General features: G+C 25.9%; 2 protein-coding genes across 4 annotated transcripts in view; one reads left to right on the top strand and one right to left on the bottom strand.

Annotated features, from left to right (window-relative positions):
• Positions 1 to 5,797, top strand: part of LOC114126446 (homeodomain-interacting protein kinase 3-like) — a 54,220-nt gene extending 48,423 nt beyond the window's left edge. For both annotated transcript variants that reach the window (XM_050200611.1, XM_027990393.2), the window contains exons 2-4: positions 144 to 558; positions 1,965 to 2,371; positions 5,567 to 5,797. In XM_050200611.1, the coding sequence (XP_050056568.1) occupies positions 144 to 558; positions 1,965 to 2,371; positions 5,567 to 5,797 (1,053 nt within the window). The remainder of the gene's footprint in view (positions 1 to 143; positions 559 to 1,964; positions 2,372 to 5,566) is intronic.
• The window catches only part of LOC114126445 (GTPase-activating Rap/Ran-GAP domain-like protein 3), a 309,554-nt gene that overhangs the window by 172,600 nt on the left and 109,773 nt on the right, over positions 1 to 27,181 (bottom strand). The window lies entirely within an intron of this gene.

Genomic DNA, 27,181 nt, shown 5'->3' with positions numbered 1-27,181 from the left:
ATGCATAGTGTTATACAATTCATAATCATATAAAATAACCAATTATATGTCTTAAAACAAAAATAGATCATGATGTTGTACAGTCTAAAATTTAAGTTTTATTAACTTATATATTGTTCAAAAACTGTATTATATTATTATAGATGACATTGACTGAAATAATGGGAAATGACGTTCTGCAGGAGAACACGATCGTCTGTTCTCGGTCCTCTAAGTACACGGTGCACAACATAATCGGCACCGGTAACTTTTCGCGCGTCTACAGTGCGACGATGCTGGGCACGGGTAACGAGGTGGTGATCAAAGTGTTGAACGATACGTGTTCCAGTAAAAGGTTTGACCGGAAACTGTATTTCAAGGAGTTGGACTTGTTGAACCGACTCAAGACTAGTCGACTTCGGGCTCGGTACGTTCAAGTGAGAGACGCATTCCTGCTAAAATCAGGAAAGTTATGTTTCGTCATGGAGAGGTTGGGCAGCACCCTGCATTCCGTGTTGCATAACATCGGTCCACTGCCAATGGCCATGTGCCGACCGATCGTCAGACAGATCGCACAAGGTACGCGTACAACAGTAATAATAATATTTGAAACACGAGCTAACCATGAGTCTAAATCTACCACGATGACATAAGTGGTACTCAGCGTTTCATTGCATCGCCGATTGGGTTAAAATGATTGATAGAGTGAAATAAAAATTATTTTATGTTTAAATTATAATTCAAAGTTCTGTAAAAACTACTAAATTTATATGGTGAATATTGCGAATTAACAGTATTTTTTTGAGTAAATATCATTTTAGCTTAATTATAGGGATCGTTAGAGGGATTGGAGGGAACTTAATTTTTTAAATTATTTGGAAAAAAAACTATCTTATTAATTTTGGTAAGTAATTAATTAATTTATAAAATTTTATTATTTAATATCTAGCAATAATATTCATTATATCTTTATTTTGCTCTTGTCCAATGACTTTTTAATACATTTATATTTTTATATAATTTATTGTTAACATATTATAGTGCTCGTCTAATATTATAAATAAAATATGTTTTTTCTCAACTCTATTTTTACAATTAGTTATAGATGGTATTTATTTATTCCGTACCGAAGAATTTTGATAGTGAATATTTTTTTTAATTACAAACCCGGCATTATTTACAAAGATTAGGTTTGATGACTAATTTGGCAGCAATAAACTGTAGGCAGTTTTTGTGTTTATTTAGTAATGTAACCAAAGGAAGACCCGATAAATCTTTTTTCTGTCCCCAACAACTTTAAACATCGTTGTCATTGTTAGTAGAAAATAAATCTCGGCTGTATCTATACCATATGTTTAGGTATCTGGTTTACCTTACCTATATATATATATATAATATATTAATCGTACGTCAAACCGTTGTAAAATGTCAGACGTTACACTGTTATAATATACCAGCAGATACTCTCGAGTTCCTACATTGTATGTCATTATCTACTTTAGTCGGGGATAACGTCATGACCAAAACTAACCCGGATAATGTTCAGATTGACCCATTCTTATGTATTCTTTTAGACGGATAACGTCTGAAATTGGGTAAGATCAATCTCACCCGGGAGGCCAGTATAAATGCCGACTTTACAGAAAATCGAGGATTGCCCGTATAATAATAAATTTTTACGTACACAATACAATAATGTATTATTATATCAGCTAGCGACTGCTGGCACTATTCGGTTGATGTAAAAAAAAAAAATATATATATAATGCTTTAATGTCTTTTTTTTCTTTGAAGTATTTTAATCAGACCTATAAAATGCCTCCGAAATTGATTTTTGTTTAATAAATTTGTTTGGTTTCAACATAAATTGACGAAATCCAAAAAATGTCGACAAGGGTTTTAGTTTTTTTTTTTTAAACTCATACAAAACTTACAAGCTTCGATCAGATTTTGTATTGTTTTTCTTTTTTATTGCATGTAACAAGGCTTGGCGGGTTTGAAGTGTTTGGGAATCGTGCACGCCGACCTCAAGCCCGACAATATAATGTTCTGCGCTGGGACAGCACACAATCTGATGGTGAAAATCATAGATTTCGGTTGTGCGTTCGACATAAAGAAAGTGGAAACCATGCACCATAAACAGATCCAAGCGATCCCTTACCGCGCGCCAGAAGTGTGCTTCCGAAGTAATCTGGACCACGGTTTGGATATATGGGCGCTGGGATGTATCATGCCGGAAATTGTTACCGGCGTCAAGCTGTTCGGCGTGGCCGAAGAGGAGCTGTTGATCAAAATGATTTTACGCACGCGGCCCGTGCCCAAGTCCTTGATATCAAATTTACCAATAGATAGCCAGGAAACAAATCTAACCAGCGGTTGGATAGAGTTTCAGGTGAATATTATTATTGATTAGGTACCCGTTTAAAGTGACAAAAAAAAATTATCATCACTATGTAAGCCCATGATGGGATTGTGATATTTTTTTTTAATTTTTTAACGTAGTTTTCGACCACTGCTTTTTCTTATCTTAATGCGGTTGCCGAGTGCCTAAAACTAACTATTTTTGCTTATCATTAATACCAAGTGTTAGTCACCGAAAATGTACGCGGCATCACACGTCCATTTCATTGGTATAGACTATAGTTGCCATCTATTCGACTATTAATCAAAAAAAATTAAATAAAAAAATATTCCATCGGACAATATATAAGCTTCAGTTTCACTACTGAAAATCCAGAGAAATATATGGTAATCAATTGTTTTTTTAATTTAAATTAATTTTTCAAATTTTTTTATTAATTTTTATAAACTAGTTAGAGTTAATTTTTGGTCGGGTTTTATTTTGCTTTTTAAAAAAAAACATACTACGTACTTTTGTGCTTTTTTATTTGCTCTTTATACTTTAAAGTTCGAGCCCTATTAATCACTCGTTTGAACATAAAATTAACACTCATTTTAATTTTTATACTGTTATACTTGAATAAGTGTTAATCGATGGAAATTAAAATTTAGTTTTGATAAAATTCACGAGTATTTTGATTTTAAATATGGTAAGAAAATATACATATATTTATGACACCAACAATCTTTACAAGGTCTTTGCGATTTTAATACAGTACTTTATGGTACCTACAATATTGAGCAAATTTGAAAATTCACTAAAAAAAATATGTCGATTAATAGTTTTAAATAACTTATTTAATAATTTTTTTTTGTAAAATACTTATATATCCTAAGTATGTAAAATTTAAATAAAAAATTGAGTTTATAATACCTCTACGCCTTAATCGTGCCATATAATTTTGCAAATGTTCTTTATTTGTACGTTTTTCAAAAAAATATGAAATTAACATAATAATTGTTATTAATATGATACGTCCTATTATTAAACTGTATATTTCATACAAAATAGAGCTTAACACCAAACACGTGTATGTTTGTACTGTGGTTTTTTTTTTATTATTTCCATTTTTACAGTAAAACTAATTTGCTTTTTAGCAAGCCGTCCAAAACACGTTTACGATTATTCAATTCAACTTTTAAGTATTATTGTTTATATTATACAATTCATACTTTTTTTTGAATAAATGAAAACAATAAAATATTATGACGTACACGTTGCGTGTGTTTATTACATAATTACCTAATTAACCGTGTGTATTACATTCATTTTACAAACCATGGTAATATTACGTACAATTAATAACAATTATTTTATATATGAAGCTATGTTTCCGAAGTATCTTATAACGTTACATAAACTTAAAGTATATAATACTAATAATGGACCACGAGTAATAATATACTATATTAGCTTTTTTTTTATAAAATCAAATTACATTTTTCATACGTGTTCTGAACGCTATTCAATACATACTCATTCCATTGAATATAAAATACATTTTTCTCGTCACATACCTGTATTATAGTTATTAGTATATTATTGTCACTGATCTTTACCTTCGAATTTGATTTGATTTTTTTCGGCAATTTGGATCGTCCAATATGTATAGCAAACAGTCGTTTATATGCGCTATTATTAAAAGCAGTATACGGCTTATTGTAATATAGTGTAATTGTTTGATAATATATGCATATATCATTATATTGTTTGTGGTTCACTATTATAAAAGTTTTACGAGACGGAAACGATTTGTGACTACATGCATTGTTATTGGTCAAAATCTGAATCCTTTTTCGAGTGAAAAAAAAAATAAACAAACTACGTTAAAAACCATTCAAATTTGGGCTATTGCGGAAGAATACATAGGACAGCATATTGTATTTGAGACATTATTTTATTGAGAATGATAGAATATGATTTTTTTTTAAACGTTCCGTACAATAATATTTATTTTTTATGCATTTCACCGGAAAAAAGTGAGAAACTTAATGGTGCCACACAAATACTAACACAATCATACAATCGTAATGTTTTCGATTTTCATCAATAATAATGATCCGTAGTTTAAATAAATATGATATCATGGTATAAAATTGAAACCTCTTCAAAAATATTAATTATTGAATAGTAATATTGTTCCATGAATTAATATTATATAGTACGAATTTGTTATTGGATTTTCTAAAAAACAAATATGTATACTAAGCCTGATTGAATAGAAACCGTGTAGCTATACGAGTAGTTTAGTTGGAAATAATAAATAATAATAATAATAATTTGTCTGGATAAATAGAGAAGCATTTTATTGAAGTGAATTAAAACCTAAACTGCTTATTAATTTTCAAAATTAATAATATATTAAAAAAAAAAAATGAGTTATAAATGATTTCGCTATTAATGCAATGTTATAATAACTTATGTAAATGTATACAAACCATAATTATATGGGTTTAAGGTTATAACTTATATTATACGAATATTGTATATCTACTTAATATAACTGTTTTGAATGAACATGATATAAAATGTGTATTATATTTTATCAAAATGCATTTTGAACTGATAATATTAATACGATGAAATACGTGTAGGTATATATTTTATTTACTATTTTTTTGTTTTTTTAACTATTGTTAAAATAATATTCAAATACAAAATCACTTTTTAAATAGTTTGCAGGTTTTTTGAAATTATTTAAAGGAAACACTAAAGAAAGTCACCTATCACTACAGTCAAGACTGTTCAATAATTCATTGTCGGTCATGGCATGAATACACGTTATACCATTTCATCATTGTTATTATTATTTCATGTAAATAGTTTTTTTTGTTTTTTTTCTTCATAAAATATCGTTTCATCATTTTGTTCGTAGCATTTATCAGGAATATGTTACTAATGATTTATTCATTCTCATCTTATTGCATATTATGCTTAAAAAAACAAGAAATGTACAAAAGTGAATGAAAGACACGTAAAACACTCCTCATACCACCGTAGTCGACATACAAAGATAATTTACGGTCATCAACTCATATTAATATTATTCTAATCGTTAAGTAATAATTATCTACATATTAAGTCGGTCTTGATTTTTGAAATGCGTATGATGTGTGCATATGGCGTCTACCGAAAAAAATAAATATTTTTTAAAGATACATTATGAACACCCTTTTTTGTTTGCAGAATTTGTACGCTGACTTGATTGGTCAACGTGACCAGCAATGGTGTGATGATATCGTGTGGTTTATGGACTTGGTGTACAAAATGCTAATTGTTATGCCGGAAACGCGTATAACAGCAGTTGACGCACTTGCACATCCGTTTCTGACAATTGTGCATTTCATCGATTACCCGAACACAGTGATGACCAAGAAAAACGCTGAATTAATGGCAACATGTGCGTTGGACATCTAAATCGAGATCAACCGCAATGGCTTTTTGATTCCATCGTCCACATTTTTGACGCAGTATCGCGCAAAACTAAACACCAACATGTGCCATCGGATAAAGTTGTGTTTTTTTTTTTTAGTAATAATAATATATTTATTATGTATAAGATTACGATACCGTCTTAAACATAAGACATCAAATGTAATAATAATAATGGTAACTGAGCAATATACCATTCATGTTTTTATGAATAATATCACATGTTTATAGTTTGGTAGATCATAATTTATATTTAGGTATAACTGATGTTTGTTTGCCAGGGCTATCTATGTGGTATAGACAAAACATCTAATATTTTGATATTTTATGCCCTGAAACTATCTATTATAGCGATCCCTTGGGAGGAAAATGGTTTGAATATTAATCTCCACAGGGATTCAAAAAGCCGTTATAATAATATAATGTGTTAACCATGCAGTTTCATATTGTAGCATCCATTTGCCGGTAAGTAGCCCACAAAAATGTTTTATATCGTCTTTGTTATTATATAATAATCTAGTAATCTGTACTATGATCAAATATTATTAAACAAACAAAAATGCTTAAAATTTACAACATAGAAAATTTAAATCTGTAGGAAGGTGGGTTTGAGAAAAAAGAAATAGTACATGATGGGATTGTTCTAAAAAATGTAGAAAAGTAAGTAACCACTCTACTGTACAGTATATTTTAAGAGTACTCGTTATAGAGTAACTATAATGTCTGCATTAAACTTAAATTTAATAATAAATAATTTACACGCACCAACATCGTTTCAAAGCGAAGACGATCTATCTGTCTGTATTCGTGAGTATATTTTAGGCGTATTAATACTACCTACTATTAAAATGTATTATTTACTATGAGAACTATAAGAATTAAGGTTATTTTCGTCAAAAACATAGTTTTTAAAAATATTATTACGTATAATATAAAATAATGTAATGTAAATTTTATTTTATGTCATATTTGTACGTGTTTTTCAAATGACTATTGATCGATAAAATAGAATTTCGATAAAAACGAAAAAAACACTCATTACTTTATTATTAACTAGCAACTATAAATTTAATAATTTATTTTTTAAATTATACCATCATGAATAACATAGTTAGTTTTAAATATCCATAGACTATTCAAATAGTAATTAACTATGATCACACTTGAAATAATAATAATAATAATAATAATTTTATTGGTTCACTATAATAACATAAATATATCTAAGTATCAAATTGAAAATGTATACTAATAGGTAGATAATAGATATGTATTTTATTTTATTTAATATTTATTATTTTTATAATTTATTATAATGCAGAATAATGTACAAATTTAAATTTATTAGAATTTAATAAATTACTAAATTAGTATTTAATGGTAAAAGTAAAAGACAACTTTATGTAGTTATTAAGTATGAATGTATTTAGTTTTCTAAACGACTTTTAATACTTTTACTTTCGATTGCCGTCTCTTAAAAATTTAAATCAATTCTTTTATTTTTGATCTTTTGTTCTTCTTTATTCAACTCTAATAATCATTTATTTTAACTATAACTTATAATAAATACTCTAATTTCATATTTACATAGGTAGGTACATATTTTAATTTGTTAGTAAAGAAAAAAGTTTTATATTTGTATTTTTACAATAATTTGATTTCTTACAATTTAAAACATAACACCGTATTATAAAAAGTTATATATAAGCATGAAATAATATATGAAATCTTTTTTTCATAATTTAAGAGCAACATATACTTCTATACTTCTCTACGCTTAAGTCTTTATATAGAAGTTTATAGGAAAAAAACAATGTTACTATGACTATTCAATCAATGTTAAAGAGCTTAGAAACAACTTATTATACGAATTACAATGGACTTAATATTATGTAAATACTAAATAGAGTTAAAAACGCAGATGGCTGCACTACTGAGTCATGCACATGCACTTTATATTGAAATAAGGCAACGTTATTTGTCGAATTGTTGTGGGAAAGAGAGGTCCAACTATTACTATTTTGTGCAGCAGACTCTTATAGTATAGAGATTTGTTTTTTATCTCAATTTTAAAATGTTTAAAAATTCAAATGTGCAAATAACAAAATACATTTTTAATAGTAAAAACTATAATATTTAATAGATTTTGATAAGCTCTTTTTCTTAAAAATGTAGATGGTCAAATAATCAATTTTGAATTTTGAATCTTTAATTTATTATTTACGGTTTTTTTAAGTTTGGTAAATTCATTAATAGTTTTAATTGAAATAATTGGAATGATTTTTTTTAACCATCTTATAATGCAATTTACTGTTAATATACTGTTACTATTATCGTATATAAATTATAAATATAATTATTAATTTATAATTTTACATTTTTTCTCTATAATTACTTTTTTTACAATAGCATACATTTGAATTATTAATTTGGTAAATAATAGAATAATTTAATTCAATTATTATTATAGTAATATTTTAAATATGTAATTAAATAGGATAAAAGATACTTATTCAATTTATGTGCCAATTTATAGAGAGTGTTTATTTAAATATTTTGCAAATAGTTTATTTTAAATCATTATTATTAAAAGATATAATAAGAATTGAATACTATTATTATCTTAGGGACTTTAGAGACTTCTTCACACTATGTTATGATTATGAAGTATTAACATAAAAGTTTATAACAATAACATGATATGATATATCTATAACGTATTTATTATTATAATTAACTATCAATAATTCAATAAATTCAATGTTTATGAACTAAATCAACCTACTATAATATTTATATAAATACATTTCAATAGCAATATCCAAAAACATATTGTCATCATAAATTAATATACATACTTAATTATATAGTTTTATGCCTCATTGATCGTATCTACTTATCATAATCGTTATTTGTATGTAATTATATGTCATCGAATTCAAATTGAACGAATTTATTACAGTCATTTACTACTAGACCTATTAAAGTGTAAAGTTGAGTGGTATAGCCTCATATCCTTTTTTGTTCTTTCTAAGATTATTTTTATAAATACTAAGATTTTTTACTTTTGACTATCCTATAATTCCAACTAGATCTAATTGTCTATTACATATAATCATCCAAAGTTAAATATAAAGTAACTTTTCCATTATGATTCGTTTACACACCACAAAACCACACACATCATTGTAAAATCAATACATTCATCAGTTCAGAAACTAAACTTTTAAACAATAGCAGGGTTGTTAAAATCGATTAAATACGTATCATTGAGAGTTCTGTATATTTACAGATTTTCATCACCGTCGTACTTTGTGATGTTACGGCGTCATAGCAGTGCGTTTTAAATTCTATCACAGAAGCCTCACTTTGCAGGGTGTTCCTTTGGGGCCTTAACGGTCTAAAGCTACCTAAAATATGTACCATAATGTAACGCACTCTTTGACCTGGTAGGCAAAATCGTTATATCGCACCGAAAAATACGTGTATATTATTTTAATATATATTATATCACAAAATATAGTGGTTTATTATATAGAAGATCATTATTTTAGAGTTCCACTGATCCTGCCAAAAATCAATCCGAGGTCAAATCATAACAGCTGCAACCTCTGAGAAAGTACCTATATTAATATTATAAACCTATACCGGGGTATGTGTGAGCGCATGCGTAGGTGTATAATGTACATGGTATAATGGTATATAGATCGACCGTGGACGGATGATAATCTGCTAAACCTGTGCGTGAGCGCGAGTGCGGCAACAAAAGAGGCCGGCCGGGATACTTTGAGCAAACAGTCCCGAGGGGGTCGGTCGCGTAAATTAGCGCCATTTCTGAGAAAAACTGAGAATATTACGGCATGCCGGTTATACAGAGACGGAAACCATTCGAGCACTCGACTAATTCATTGTCCTCTCGTCCTGTACCGTCCGTTTTTAGACACTCTAAAGAATAATATCATATTATTATTGTGTGTCGTTGTCATTTTTGCTGTCGACGTATTTATAATTGTTTGTGTAGTAAACTGTTGCAAACAAATATAATAATATATACGTCCGTCACGATAATTATTTGAAAACAAAAATACACTGCAATAATATAAAATGCTTATTCAATGTGATTCTTTTCAAAGGTAAACATTCTTTTTTTTTGAAAAGTACATTATTGGTTTTTTAAATGTTATATTGTTTATCGTAATTATTTTTATTAATTGGAATGACATCATATTACATTTTTATTAGAATACCCTATTGTCTAGATGTTTGTTTTGTTTTGTTTTTTTTTTTTTAACATTAACTTGTAAACATCTATATTATAATTTATATCACCGATTTCAGGTTTAACATTGGATTTGTACAATTATTGTTAATTGTAAAGCTTTTGACAATAGCTTACAATTTGAATAACATTTTAAATTTAACTAAATGATTTGCATGCCATTTTTAGATTCTAGCCAAGTATCCTCTGAATAATAATCGACTGTAAAGGTAAAGATTTATTAGGTAACATTGCTTTCGTTTTTTTCCTGTAATACCTCAAAACATGCAGGATGATTTTTTATCTGTCTATTTATCATAAAATATTTAGGTGAATTCACTTAATCCTTCGAGACATTAATAAATAAGAATAAAACATTTTTATTATTTAACTCTAGTATTCTATAAGGCACTTTAAAAAAAAAATTCATTATTTTTATCACTTAAACACCAAATGGTTTTGATAGTAAACGATAAAATAACATACACACGTTTAGTGATTTTGTGTACACTATAGTCTATTACGTATGTGTTAATATAATTCGATAGTATATTATAAGTGGTAATTTACTGAAGCCAAATTATATTCGGCAAGGGTAATTTTAATTTAGACTCGAATACGTATAAGTGATATCGCAAGAGTATCAATAAAATAAAAATTTAATTTTTCAATTATATCTTATAACTAAAATTTCAATAGGTACTATAAATTCAATACGCCTTCACACAACTTTGTGTCGTTGTAACTTGTATATTGATTAAATTTCAATAAACTATAGAAATAAATAATGAAAAATAGTATTTTCTGAGTGTAACATTTTTATATAATTTAATATAACGCAAACATATTACAAAACATAATTTCCAAGGGGAAAATATAAAATTTTTATTAAAAAGTGAAATATAAGAATAAATAATATAATATATGTTTATTTTTTTTATTAATATTTTAGTTTTGTTCCTTTTAATTCAGTTGGGTACAGTTTATATAATGCGTTTTATGCTTTAAAAACAATATTATGAATTCAGTAAATTTGAAGAAAAAAACGTCTTCGAAGTTTTATTTAAACTATACTATACCTAATAATATTACATTCAAGTGTTATTTATTAAGTTGCTTATTAAGTGATATTTTGAATATCGAATCGTCGTTGATTAATTACTATTACTATAACTTAAAATTTGGCTCGTTAAGAAAACGAATAACCATACTATCGTCAATTGTAATAATTTATAATATATTTTATACTAATATTAAATTATTAGAAGATTTCATAATTTTACCGTGTATTCTGTTGTTAATGTTGTATTGTAATATTAGAACATTAAATTGAAATGAGTCGATGATTATTTTTAAAATAAAAACAACATCCAATCAAATTTATTTTTAACTAAATTTAATACTTTAAAAAAAAATAATTATCATATAGATATACTATATATATTATCAATTTGTATAATACAAACATAATTCTCCGAAAACCGAAAGATGATCTTCAATAAATATCAATAACAAAATACGAAATGCGAGTATATTAATTTATGTTTTTGATGAAATATGCTAAGTTAAGTGCTTTTACAAATTTGTTTGAACTTGATAATATTTGAAAAAAAAATATTGTCTCTAATATTAATTAAATTTAAAAAAAGGAATTTGAATCAGGCTTTAGGAATGTTAGCATTAGATATATGTACAATGTACATACAAGTGATTGAAAACAAAAAATCAATTTATAATTTTTAGCTTGAAAATTAAAAACATTTGAACTTTGAACATTAAAAACGATGGAATAATAAGTAAATTGGAATAATTTAATTGAATGAATGAAGAAGTTCATTGTGAAATATATTTTTATTAGAAATGTTTCAAACACCATACAGTAAACCTAGATTTCTACAAAGTATCATTTTTTTTTATTTTAAATTCAAGAATAGTATCTATCATTAATTTATATTATTAAATTAAAACTGCTAAGTTTTCGCATGGCTGAGCGTAGCGAGATGATAATGAATGGCACTCGATCTTCATATTCTCTTCTTCACTTTTGAAAGTCACGTTTTATCATTTTTATATCATTGTATTTTTATTATTATTATTATTTTTTTTTAATGGTACAGCAACTTTTACTTTTCAAAATATATTATCGTTTTCAATGTACGACGTATATATATATATATATAATCGCATTTCATCAATCTATTCTACCACGATAATGCATAACCTTCTAACTTTTGAGAATATGGTTAAGAGTTATATTGGTATAAGTAAATACCAGCTATATCTATCAAAACACTGCTGAGTTTTGAAGGCGAAGATTCTGCCACTCTGGACAGACACAAAATCGATGGAAAACACTGAACCCAGTCGGACATACTAGAATAAGAGACTCGCGTAAACGTATACAATTTCTTATATCATATACACGCTGTAATATAATATATATGGCAATTTACCATTAACCGTGTTTCAAAAATAATAATAATATAAAATGCCTACAAAAAAAAGTATCATCTTGCTCCTGACAACATTACGTTACGATTTCATAAATCAAAAGTATCTACACTTTTTCAACTATACTACTCTACATTTCAAGCTCGACTTTTCTAGTGTGAAGTCTCCGTGATTAGATATCTTTCATACTTAACACTACAATTAATATCCATTCTTTTTTTCTAAGATGTACTTATTAAGAACTATTTATAAGTATTTTAAATGCTTAAAATAATAATAACAAACAGTTAAGTGGATACCGCATTGTTGTACCATAGATTTCAAGTGAATCACCAGTAATAGTTATGTTAAATTTGAACTCAATGATACATCGTTGTGTACGAAAAACGATTCTGAACGGAAACGATTTGTCAATGCATTATACCACTTAGTATATTATAATATTTAATCATTTTGATATTGTAGTTTATTTTACTTTTCGTATAATAGTATGTTGTAAGTTGATATAGTTTTTTTTTCCCGAAAACTATGCATTCATTTTGTTGAATAATTAATATTTAAAATAATAATATGTATTTATAAATTACTATATCTATAATATTATTGCTATTTAGTATTAACTTTTAAGTTTAAAATATCACTTTACCAGAAAGCATAGTAAATAGATTTGTAGTATAAATAGGAATTAGCTCAAAAGCATTTTAAAATATTGCGTATAGTAAAATTCATAATATATTTATAAGTTTTAAGTTCATACAAATAAAGTTTTAGAATGGTAACAAAATATTATTCATTCAAATACGAGTATATAATTTTATACAAATTTGAACTTCAAATATTTGTATATAAAAAAAAGTCGGCAAGTGGGTACCGCTCTGCTGTACATTAGGGGGTGGGGTAGACCTCGGACTAGGGTAGATTAAATTTGAATGCAATGATAAGTATCATTGTATACGAAAAACGATTCTGAACGGAGATGATTTGTCAGTCTATAATATATTATAATTAAATATTGTCATATATTCTATTTTGAAACAAATATTCCGATTTCATAAAAATTTAAAACTCAAACGCTCAAAACATTTTTCCTATAATGACTCTTAAAATTTTCTCTATAGCTTTTTGAAGCAAAACTTATGGAAAATCTTGTATTAAATTTTCTACTCTTAGCTACCTATACAAACAATTTTATGAATTTTGAACTACAAAATAATTTGCAAATATTCATGATTTTGACGAATTTTCGTCAACATTTGAACTTCAAATGCTAATAAAAAAAAATTGTGCCTATGTATTCTTATAATTTTTTAATCACTATAATAATAACTTATGAGGATTTTGTATTAAATTTTCAAGTATTTTGATAGGGCCAAAAAGATTTTATCGACACATAAAAAAACAATTTTCAGAAAAATTGAAAATTTCAGTTGTCTATAAGTAGCTCAAAAAAAGTCAAAATATTTTGAAAATTAAATCACGTAAAGAAAACGCGAATCTTAATAACTGGTAAAATTTTCAAGTATCTACGACTTATACTTTTTGAATAATAACAAATATTTAAAATCGTTTGAGGATAAATCGTTATCGTTACGCTATTTCGTTAAAATTTAAAATTCAAACGCACTTAAAATTTTTCCTATAATGATGCTTCGAGTTTTCTCTATAGATACTTGAAGGTAAACTTATGGAAAACTTAGTGTTGTATTTTTAATCCTTAGTTATAAACACAAAAAATTTTATGTTTTCAACTTCAAATAATTTGCAAATATTCATAATTTTGACGAATTTTCGTCAAAATTTGAACTTCAAATGCTAATAAAAAAAAATTGTGCCTATGTATTCTTATAATTTTTTAATCACTATAAGAATAATATATGAGGAACTTTGTATAAAATTTTCAAGTATTTTGATAGGGCCAAAAAAATTTTATCGACCCTTCAAAAAAAATTTTTCAGAAAAATTGAAAATTTCAGTTGTCTATAAATAGCTCAAAAAAACTCAAAATATTTTGAAAATTAAATCAAGTAAATAAAATGCCAATCTAAATAACTGGTAAAATTTTCAAGTATCTACGACTTATACTTTTTGAATTATAACAAATATCAAAAATCGTTTGAGGCTAAACCGTTATTTAACGCGGTTTTGTAAAAATTTAAATTTCAAACACTCATAAAAATTTTTTGTCTGAATCCGGTAGAGTTTTTTTTACAGATATTTGAAGAAAAATGTATGGAGAACCTTGTACCAAATTTTCAAAACTTAGTTATAAAAGAAAAAAATTTTATGATTTTTCAACTTCAAAATTACTTGCAAATTTTCGCGTTTTCGACAGATTTCGTAAAAATTTGAACTATAAACCTATAAAAAAAAATTGTGACTAACGATTTTTAATTTTTTTTAGCTACAATAAAAACAACTCATAAGGAACCTTGTATTAAATTTTCAAAACTTTTTGGTCATCCAAAAATTTTTTATCGACACTTTAAAAAAAATTTCTCAAAAAAATCGAAAATTTCAGTGGTCTATAAATAACTCAAAAAAAGTCAAAATTTTTTGAAAATTTAACTATATACAGATACCACTGACATTAACATTTGGTGAAAATTTCAAGTATTTTCAGTGATTAGTTTTTGAATTACAACCATAAAAAAAAATCGATTTGGTCGAAAACTGGTTTTGCGTAAAAATTGCCGTTTTTCCGTCATTTTTTTTTTGTTTTTCTCGATTTTTTTGAAAACTGTTGGAAAATGTTAACTTTTTACCTCTATAATGCACCAAGGATATTCACTTTTACATCGGAAACCACCCCCATTGTTTGAAATTGGAGCATTATTTCGACTAGTTATGCTGTACACAGACACAAAAAAAAAAAAAAAAAACAAAAAAAAAAAACATACATCATTGTAAAATCAATACATTCTTCACTCCGTTCAGAATCTAAAAGGCCATATATAAAATGCATATTTAAGGATTTTAAATATTTATAATCACAACTTATAAGGAATCTTGTTTTACATTTTCAAGTTTTTTGACAAAGTAAAAAAAAACCTTTTAAAGACGATAATCGAAAAAAAAATTAAAAATTGCTCATGCTTATAAATTGAAATACAAATTTTAAAAAATTCTGAGAATTTTATATTATATAATATGAAAAAATGATGTAAAATTAATTTGAAATTTCAAGTGATTCCATGTCATTTGTTTTTAAATTAGAATAAGTGAATAATTAAATCATTTGAGGAGAAATAAATACACGAACACCTAATGTCATAAAATGTTAAACTTTAAATGCTAATTAAATACTAATGAAACTTTCCGTTAAAGTTTTTTTTTTTGTTATAGAAATGTAAGAAAGCTTAAAAGGAATCTTATACTCGTAATATATTTAATTAAATCTTCGAAAAAAAAAGTAACTAGAATATAATTTACAAGTTTTAACAGTTATGTTGAAATTCGTCTTAATTCTGTTGTAACCATTTTTCAAAAACAAAAAAAAAAATATTTATATATATATAATGAAAATGTGCTTTCAATATTTTACTAAGTTTTTAAAAATTTTAATGAAAAATATTTATCGATAATAATTGAAAATTTGTTTGAGAAAAAAAATTATCATGATAATAAATAACTCAAAAAGTGACAAAATACTATCATGTAGGTATATAAAATATTGATTTAAAAATTAGGTAAAAATTTCAAATATTTACTATTGTGTTATACCTATCAATAAAGAAAATTGATTTTGTCGAAAACTTGAATTGTATAATAATTTCCGTTTTCTTTAATTTTTTGATTGTTTTTTTTCCTGTTTGTTTTGATAAATAATTGGATTTTTTAGCACGATATTGATTCAATTTTATAACGGAATCGACCTTCAAAATTAAAGATTAAAGAATTTTTAAGCTACTAAGTGTGTATACAGATAAAAAGTTAACAAAAACACACATTTCATTATAAAATAAATACATTCATTGTCACTTCTCTTAGAATCTAAAAATATTCTAATTTAGATTTCTAAATCATATATTAAGTACCATTTCTTTTTTAAAATCAAAATTAGATTGTAATTTCATTACCGATAATTTATAAAGGCGAAAAACATACAGCTGAAATGAATTGCTCGATTTGTTTTTTTCTTAAACTTTCTTAAAGAACATTTCAATAAAAGCTAATATTTTATATTTAACAAAAAAAAAAAAAAAAACGTTTGTCCACTGGTCATATTATAATCGCAATATTTGTATGAATATAATAAACCTACATTGTCGAGTATGATAATCATGACCCAAATACGACGAAACCTTAGCCTAGATGATATATTCATATATTATAATATATTTTAGTATTGTTGTGCGTTTTCTATAAGTATTCGATTTGTTTGGCATTCGTATACCTATGTTATAAATATAATAATATCTTGCTTGAACCTCGTATTATATTGTATATTTTTCCGTAAGATGACAAATGGAAAAAAAATACTAGCCTTGGCCCGCTGAGAATGATATAAATTTCTATTCTGATACATATTACGATAGATGTTGAAAACGGATATGACGCGTGTTATACGTTTTGAGGTATATAGGTACACACGCAAATAATGTAGTTAAATCTAATTGTCCACAACGCATCTACATTGAGAAAATTTACAAATAAAATGCCATGCCTAAGGTGGTATAAAATCTAGTTTTTCCATTGGTATATTTGAAAGTTTTGATGTTTTTTTTTTTTTTTTGTGAATACGGTTAAATAATCAGATTATATTAAACTATGCATTTATTTACTTCTATATTGACTGTTTGTGGTCCGTTTTCTTTTGTATTCACATTGGTGACGTCAAATTTTTACGTACATATTGAATATGTTAACATTGTAAAAATTGATAAAAAATTAACTAAGTCATTCTTCATTCTTTGATAAAATATTATGAAATAAATAAAAAAAAGTTAGCATGGGATCTCGAAAACAATGTATACCAGTAAATGGATCTCCTGATTCGAAAATTTAAATTGTCTATAAATAGCTCAAAAAAAAGTCAAAATATTTTGAAATTTAGCCATGTATTAATAACGATAATATAAGCTTTAGGTAAAAATTTCAAGTATTTACAGTATTTAACAGATGAGTTTTTAAATTACAAATATATAAAAAAATCGATTTAAATAAAACTGATAAAAACGCTGGTTCTGCGTAAAAATTCTCATTTTTCCGTCACTTTTTTTGTTTTTCGATTTTTTTGAAAACTGTTGGAAAATGTTTATTTACAATATACTTTATAATGCACCCAGGATATTTTCTTCGCTATCGGAAACCATCCCCCAAAATTTGAAGTGGAAGCATTATTATTTCGACTAGTTGTGCTGTACACAGACACACAAAAAAAAAAACACACATCATTGTAGAATCACTCCTTTCAGAATCTAAAATATAGGCATAAAATCAAATCGTCGTTTTAAATAATAACAAACAGCAGTCGACGAGTGCGTTACATTAAAGCACACTGTATAATATATAAAAGTATATTGTCATTATTATATGGATATGGTCGATTCATAGTCGCTTATTGATAATTTCTATGAGAGAGCATAGTTTTAAATAATATGTGGTTGGTTAATTTTACAATGTTCGCTAATATATCTGCATAAATATTAATTTTGATATCTTAAGTGCTCTTGCTCACTTAATAATATATCAACTAATTATAATACAAAAACACACACACAATTATTCTCAGATGTATTATGCTATGCAATTTAAATTGTATATTTTAGTATTAAAAGTATCACAAAATAAATATTATTGTAAGAAAATTATTTGATTCTTTTCATTTTTTTGATAATATTTCATTTTTGAAGTTATGAGCAAGCATGATTGAAAATATTTTGAACCACTGAAGTACTCAGCCGTAATATAATATGTACCTATCATTGTGGAAAAGATTCGTTCAAAGTGACTGAATTTATTGGCAGTGTTCTTGTCACGTATATAGCATAAATAAATTTTAGATAAATAGCTTTAGATATACATTGTTTTATATTTCCTGATTTATAGTCGATTTGAAAACGTTGATGCGTGTACTAATAAAACAATGTTTTAATAATACAATTAATATTTAAGATTATGTTTATAGGTATACTAAAAAAACGAGTTAATAGAAATATTTAACTTATATTTCAGTCGATACTAAATTAAGTCGCATAGTAAACTTATGAAAATTTCATAAAAAAAAAAAAGTAATAAACTATCACAAGTATCTATCCTATATAATATTTTATTGGTTATCGCAAGTTGTAATTGTGTATGTATATAAAAGCGTAATATTTCTACTCGAAATTACCATGCAAGTTCAAAGTTCCATGCGTCGATAAACTAAAAATTGTAATTCCAAACACCGATGAACGTTATATTTATACATAGTAAATGTCTCATGTTGTTTTTACGACCGCAGCACTATAAACTTCTATAAACATATTATGTTTGGAAGCGGCCGGAGGGAACTTGTGTGCAATAATTTCTGCTGCGTATGTAAACGGTTTGTTATCATTATTATAATTTTGTATATCATATAAAAAAAAAAGAAATAGTCTAATAATCATAATCTATTGTTGCGTGATAGAAACTGCACTTTACATACCTTTAGATAATCTGTACAAACACAGACCAATTGTTTTAAAAATGAAATTAATAATAATCATTATTTCAAAAATTATTGGAAAATACTTGTTCACTTTTTTTTTTTTTTTTTTTATCATAAAATACCATTTCCTTTCAAAGAATTATATTTTTTTGTGGGTGAAATAGTATGTCTAAGTGTTTAGGGGTACGTCTGTGCCACTTCACTCTATTTAGAATAGCCTAACCTAACATGGAATTATTTCTAATTAATTAAAATACTATAATAATGATATAATATTAATTTGAAATTCGATTTTTATGTATTTAAATTCTCAGAAAAATAATACATTTCCGAAAATGAAATTACTTTATAAATGTATGCTGTAATTTAAAAAAAAAAGATATTTTTTTTTTACACAGTTTAAAGGACAAAAAAATAAAAGATCTATAAATACATATGTTTAATAAATATAATATATATATATTACATACTAGATATAACTGATGCATACAATACACGTTGATGAAGGCGGTCTTCCAATGAAATGACTCCTGCCCTTAATTTAAATTCTTAAACTAAATAATATTATTATTTCACATGTTTAGGACATCTGATGCCCCTAGAGTTGTTTTCAATGTATTTACATGCGATGATTTATGACTATAGGAGCAAACTTTAGAATTTCAGTCTACAGTCTACACCATAATTTTATCACGATGAATTATTGTGGTGTTTCTTTCAAACTGGTAAGTAGCAGTGGCTGTCTAAAGTACAATTTTTTGACAGCGTTTTATTACATTGGTATTAGACTTACTGGTATAACCTTACAGTTGAATTTCACAAGTCAAAATCAGTAATATAATAGCTACGTACAATACATATTTATTTCCTAACTTAGAGTGGGGTTTGACTAACCAATAAAATGTTGACATATTTTCTTTAGTTTGCATTTTTTTTTTTTTTTGGCAAATGTGGTATTTTTAGTTTAGACAAGATTGATATACAATCAATTTACAAAATATTTTATTGAATTTTTTCATGAAATCGGTGAAAGATTCAGTACAGTTTTGGATGTTTTTTGTTTTGTTTATATAGATATGTATCTATTTATTATTATTACATAATATTATGTAGTAATAATCTGACTCTTACGTTTCGATAAGATTTTCGTCTATTTGCATAATATGATTCTAAATTGACGGTCAGTCAAGTATAATTTAAGAAATACACTTAAGATATGTGTCAATTGTTCAAAAGAGCTAAAATTAGAATCAATAAAATTTGAAGTACACAACAATGCAATACCTTAAGAGTTAACATTTATATTTAACCATTGCATTTTTATTAAAAAAATATTTGAGAATTTTTTTTGTTGTATGTAGTATTTTCATTTATATAGAACAATGATCCACTAGACGTCTATTGTATACATTCAAAATCAAATATACAATAAGCTGTATATCGTCTCACATAGAACCAATATAAATAAAAGATGGAAGTTTGATAAAATTTGTAGAACGTAAATGTGCACACGACGTAATATATTATAGATTCAAACGGTGACTGATTTTTGCCATGTCATATATTATACTAAATTGATTGAATGTATGTATCCTACTTATAAAATACTAGATAAGAAATTATTTTTTGCAACTGTTTAATAATTTTTGGTGGGAGTACTAATATAATTGTTTTAAACGACGAAATAGCTTAATCTCTTTTATTCGTGTATTTAAATTTAAAATGTGTTTTTGGTACTAAGACGTTCACTTAAAAAACACAACCGCTTAATAAAAATTTAAACTCTTATTTTTTGTATTGTATTATTATATCCTATTCTAGTTTTATCAAAAACATCTATTTTTATATAATATGATAATATTTTTTTTGTAATGGATAGCATATAAAATATTTTTATTTTACATTATTTAGACTCATACATTGTATTGATATACAAAATTAAATGCAAAACATGTATAAATGGCAAACGCAATTATACAATAACCATTAAATTAGTAATTTGGGTCCAATTTTATTCCACGAAGTCGTTGTATTATATGCGTATATTATGCGTATTCTTTTGTTTCTCCGAGCAGTGTACTACTTTTTGTCGATTATGTTAAGATTTTAACTTCCACATCATATTGGAACAAGTGCTTTATCCTTCAATATATCTTGGATAAGACGTCTATACCTAGTGTAATAATATTCTTAACATCAATAAATCCAAGATCATGTCATTCTATCGATTGCGCGTGAGTTACTTTGAGATTCGTTATAAATGGCTCATTACCATTTAAACTTTTACACCAAATGAAAAATTACATTTCTTTGTATTTTCTATTTATGTTGATTGCATTTTTTTTTATAAAGTACTAGCAGCTTTTGATTATAGTAGAGTATTAGACGACACCCAATGTATCCTCTAAGTATATACTTTTTCGCTCTACACCGTTTTTAGATCGTACGGTATAAGAGTATGTAGTATAAGCCTATTTACTATACAGTTACTTTATCTGTCATATTTTCGATCAATCTGGTCAAAAACAGATCTTTGAGATTTGTTAGCTATACGTAGACTAAAAACAAATGCCTTAAATCTAGGGCATAAAAAAAATTCTCACACTAACATTGCTAGACAATAGATGTATAAACTTTGACAAATGCTTTATTCCGAGTTTACTAAAGGGCTGCTAATTGCACCATGTTCAAACGATCTCAGGATAAGTTCTATTTATACGTCTAAATAGCTATTCAAAATTTGACCTACTAATGCGTTTGATGGTGGTAGCTAATAAATCATGAATCGTGTTAATACTTACCTATATGTAGCTTAATGCTTAATTTAGTATTAAACTATTATATTACCTACTTAGCCATATTTGTTGAACTGTTATTAGTATTAAATGTTATTTATATATATATATATATATATATGTACTTATATAGTATACGGAATATTATATTAAAAAGCGTTGAATTAATCATCAAAATGAATAGGTAAGCAATAAATGATTTATATTTTATACGTTCATTAAATTTTGAAAGTCTTTGAACTATAATTATTACAAACATTTGATCCTTTATAAACGTTCCATAAACATGAGCTGTGTATAAATAATAAATTATTATGTATATATAGTATAGTTATTTTAAACTAAGTTTTGCAGAGAATCGATATCTGAATGTGGTGATTTATCATTAAATAAATAAATATCTTTTAAAATGTATTTTGCTTCTCAAGAAAAGTGTATTTTTTTCGCTCAGTTAAAATATGATTACGATATTCATTCAAATAGTAGTCATCGGTCGTAGAGTTAAGAGAGCAGAACCTTTGGGTTGGTACATTCAATGGAAATAACAAAATGTATAAAAATAATATAAAAATAACTTTTTAGATCTTTATATGGTCATAACTGTTTATGCGCAGAACTTGCGTATTCTTTAAATGTATAGAATACGTTTTATGTTGTTTACTCAAAATAATAATAGACGAATAATATTATTATAAATAAATTAATAAAATTATTTTATTCGAATGCATATTATATAAACAATATAGTATATTTACCTTATGTTTTTTAAGTAAGTTAATAAGTTTATATTTTTATCGAAAATACTTCTTGGAAGTGTTTTTCCCGAGCACGGCAATCATATTTATTTATATATTTTAATCAACGTTAAAAATATAATGTTAAAGTTAGCTTATACATAATATATGCGTATCTAACTATAAAATCGTATGGTTGATATAGTATTTAAAAAAAAAAAAGCTATGATACATTTTCGATTATCATATTTATTAAAAATGTGGTCAATTTTATAATTAGTCGCTTTTTCTGTACGATTGAATTCGATTGTATCTCTCCATTTGCATCTAACATTAAACATTAACTTACTTACCTCATTAATGTATAGTTCATTATTTTTTTTTTTTTTTTTTGTAGTTATTTTAAAAAATTATGTGTCCCACAGGGAAAAAAAATCCTGACTCTATATAATATAGGTTAACCTAAGTTAGGTTAAGTTTGTTTAGGATAAGAATGTTCCATAGAAAATTTACTAGGATTGCGTCATGCGAAAGGACAGGTCACTGTATAGTCTATAGAGCAGTGTTTTTTTTTTCATAGCGAATCAGCCATGCAAGTAGTTAACGGAAAGTACACGTTAAACACAAAAATTTTATAGAAACCATTCGAACTTTTCTTTTTTTTGTGGAAGATTTTCCGTCCTTTTGGCGAAGGAACATCGGAAACAAGCGAGCAATTCCTGCCCGATACATCATACTCGATCGAGAACAGGTAAAGCGTTCATATGAAATTCATATACGTTATAATATATTAATCATATTATACGAGTTTCCGTAAACGTGATTGCTGTTCTCGGTCGTAATGTATTTCCATCAAGAATATGTCGATACTAATCGACCGACATACGTTTCACAGAGCTTTCCACATTAGTTTTCTAATATCGCTAAACGTTATTAAAACAATATATTACCGCAGTTTATAATATTATATTTAATCGCCCCCGCTGAGTTTTGTGCGTCGATTGATGAATTTTTGAATATTTTAGATTTACGGGTTTTATTTTGTTAATAATTTTGGCAATATGAATTTTTCCTCCACCAATCTATCACCGATACTCGTTGTCCACATATTCCCGCTTACATCGTCTCAGCATTGTCCAGCGCTCAGTATCATATCGCTGTTTTATTTGAATGTAGATCTATAGTGGTCAGATATTTCAGGTAGATAATTTCATAAGATTTGCTATTAATTTCAACTTTGGTGCCGGAAATCTTTAACGATTAATAGTCTCCAGATTTATCCGTTCTATATTACTTTAACACTGCGTAATAATGACTGTACTGTGATTTAATTAAACATTAAGTAGGTACCTATAAGGATATTAATATAATAGCATTGTTCTGAAATTACACGAATGGTTTACGAACATATAATATCTATGACTACCTAACTTAACCTATATATACCTATATTATAGATATGTTAATTTACAGTAAGGCCGCGTTTATACAAGACGATTTACGATTTAGATTACAATAATATAAACCAATAAAATGATTGAATGATACCAGGTTCAGACAACTGAATAATACAAAATAATATCCATTCAAAAATTGTGTTATTGATAATGTCGTTTTTTCTACACGGGTATTAAATATGACATATACAAATGATTCATAAACGTCTCTTATAAAAATAGTCAAGATATCAGACAACTTTTCGCAAACAAAGAATAAACAAATATTAAAAGATTCAATATTGTTAATATAAATGATATATTTTTTAAAAATTAATTTATCCTTATAAATATTGTGAACTATTATTTGCATCATTTTCGTACGGAGTAAAAATAAGTTTTATTTAAATAAAAAAAATGTTCGTTCTTTTTTACGAAATTTGTAAATTGACTTCAATTTTTCAAAGAATCGTCAAGTTTATTAAATAGAGAAACCGCTGTATTTTGTTATAATGATCCAAAAATATAACTATTGGTGGGAACTTTAAACTTTTACGTATATTATATAATATTTTATATACCTACGCCCAACGCCATCTTCAAATCATTTAGATTAATTTTATGACATTGCCTATTTATAATTTTTTATTATTATATTTTGTTATTATATTATTGATTTTTAAGTAAAAAACAATGATTTAGTATTATATAAATATATACTATTTTTATAAAATAAATGCTATAAACTGCATTACTAATATAGCTTTATAAAGCAACATAAAAATGATCGTCAAGTAAGTACCACTCTGCTGTACAGTTAATGTTGAGTAAATCACTGTAATGGGAGGTATTAATTTTGAATTAAATGATGTATACAAAAAAAAAAACGATTCCAAGTCTATCAGTATATATCACTAAGTATATTTTATTTATTTTTTTTTTTTTGTATAACTATTAAAGTCTTTCATTTTTATTTTAATATTATGATGGGATCCAGGATGATGTATTTTTTTTCCAAAACTATTGCATTTATTAAATTATTAGTTATAATAATAAATATTCATTACCATATTATATTATTATTATTCTATTCGGTTTTTAGTTTTTGTTACTTACAAAAATTAATGTGTTAAGTTTTAAAACTTATGCTTTTGTAAAAATTTGAAATTAAATAGGAAATTAATATTTTATAGTTTTAGAGAGTTATAAGAATAGTTTATGTAGAATCTTGTATATTTAATTTTCAAGAATTTTTTATCAATATATTTTATAAGATGAAAAAAATTAAAATAATCGATTTACCCATGACTTAATAAAAAGCTAAAAAATAGACAAAATGTTTTTAAGATTCTACCATGTACAAAAAATGATTATATTAATTACGTTTTATGAAAATTAATTGATTATTTATTATAGAATTATAACAAAATAAAAAATCAGTTTTGCCGAATTCGGTAAAAATTTCAATTTTTCCATTTTTTTTTAAATACCTACCGAATGAAAATATTTTATTTTTGATCCCCTAAACCTAAAGTACCAACTAGAACCTAAATCCTATTTTCTACCAGTAAACATACTTAAAGTTTAAAATCTGAGCATTTTTTCGACTTCTGTATACACACACTTCATTGTTAAATCAATACATTTATTACTCCGCTCAGAATCTAAAAATATATTTAGTAATATAATCTGCCAGTCTTCGCTTAAAATACGTAACCCCCTTTTTATTTTCAACAACATAATTATACTTACTAAACAAATTATAATGCCTATATGTTTATCATTATTATTATTATATATTATTATTTATATAGTTTATATGGCAATGGATAATATTTATTATTATTGTTAAAATATTAATACGATAAGAGTTTTATCATTATCAATATTTGTGTATCGTTTTTACAGAGTTGTATTTAATAATATATGCTTGGTGACTTTTTCACTTGAGAAACTATAATTTTATCAGTGAATTTCTATCTTTGTGATTTTTTTTTCTTCAAATACAATTTATAGTTATCACATTATACGGCATAAAATGTTATTTAGTTTTATTTTTATCTCAGTGATAAAAAGGATTTATAGGGTTTTTTTTTTTTTGAAATAGCAACAAACTTATTTTAGTTTCATATTTTTCCGGAGGAAATATGTTTTTCTAAACATGTCGTTGTAAAACGTATAGTACTAACCTCAATGTGATCAATAACTATTAATTATTATACTTTAAGTATCGATTAAACGAACAATAAAATTATCTCAATTCCTGTTTTTGATCCTATAGAACTGTACCTATACTATTTTACGAGTTAAGTTAAATATTATACCTATTCAATTATGTATTCTAGGCAGTATTGTATTTACTATTTAGATAGGAATATTTTGAATAGCAAAACTTTGCTTCTCCATTCTAGCTTATTGTATAATCCTAAACACACCACTTGTCACGGTTTGACATAAACGTACACTATATATAGTAGATAATATTTATGTAGTAAACAGTAAACGTATTTATGTAGGTGAATTAATAATCGCGTACGAAATTGAGGACATTCTTAAATTATTCAATAAAATACTATATATAGCTATATAATATGACCGTCGTTTGTCGGTCGGATATATTTATCCACATCGAATCGTCGCAAAATCGCATTACACGTCTGTGGTACCTACAGTCATTTGGCGTACTTTATTATGGGGAAACGGACACATAAATCTTAATTTTAATCTCGAAATACTGCGGAATATATAGTATAGGTACGTATAAATATAGTATATATAGTAAACGTCCAACGATAGTTTAATATCTTAGAAGGTAGAGTTTGCCCATTTAAACCGTGTAAATGTTTTGCACGGAGTTCCCATTAACCGACAAACTATACTGAACCTGCTATTTCTTTCAATTATTGAAATATGCAACAAACCGTCAAAAATACCATCGTGCTGATTGAGCGTTTACAGAAAAATTATGTCGGTAATGAAAACTAAAGTGGTCTTATAAAGTGAAATATGGCAATTCTTATGTGAATAAAAAGTTAATGAATAATCTAAAAGGCGGAGGCGT

The sequence above is a fragment of the Aphis gossypii genome, chromosome 2 (assembly GCF_020184175.1).
Source record: "Aphis gossypii isolate Hap1 chromosome 2, ASM2018417v2, whole genome shotgun sequence".
NCBI classification, from domain to species: Eukaryota; Metazoa; Arthropoda; class Insecta; order Hemiptera; family Aphididae; genus Aphis; species Aphis gossypii.
The sequence above is the reverse complement of the archived record's forward strand: the minus strand, read 5'-3'. Positions and strand labels throughout refer to the sequence as shown.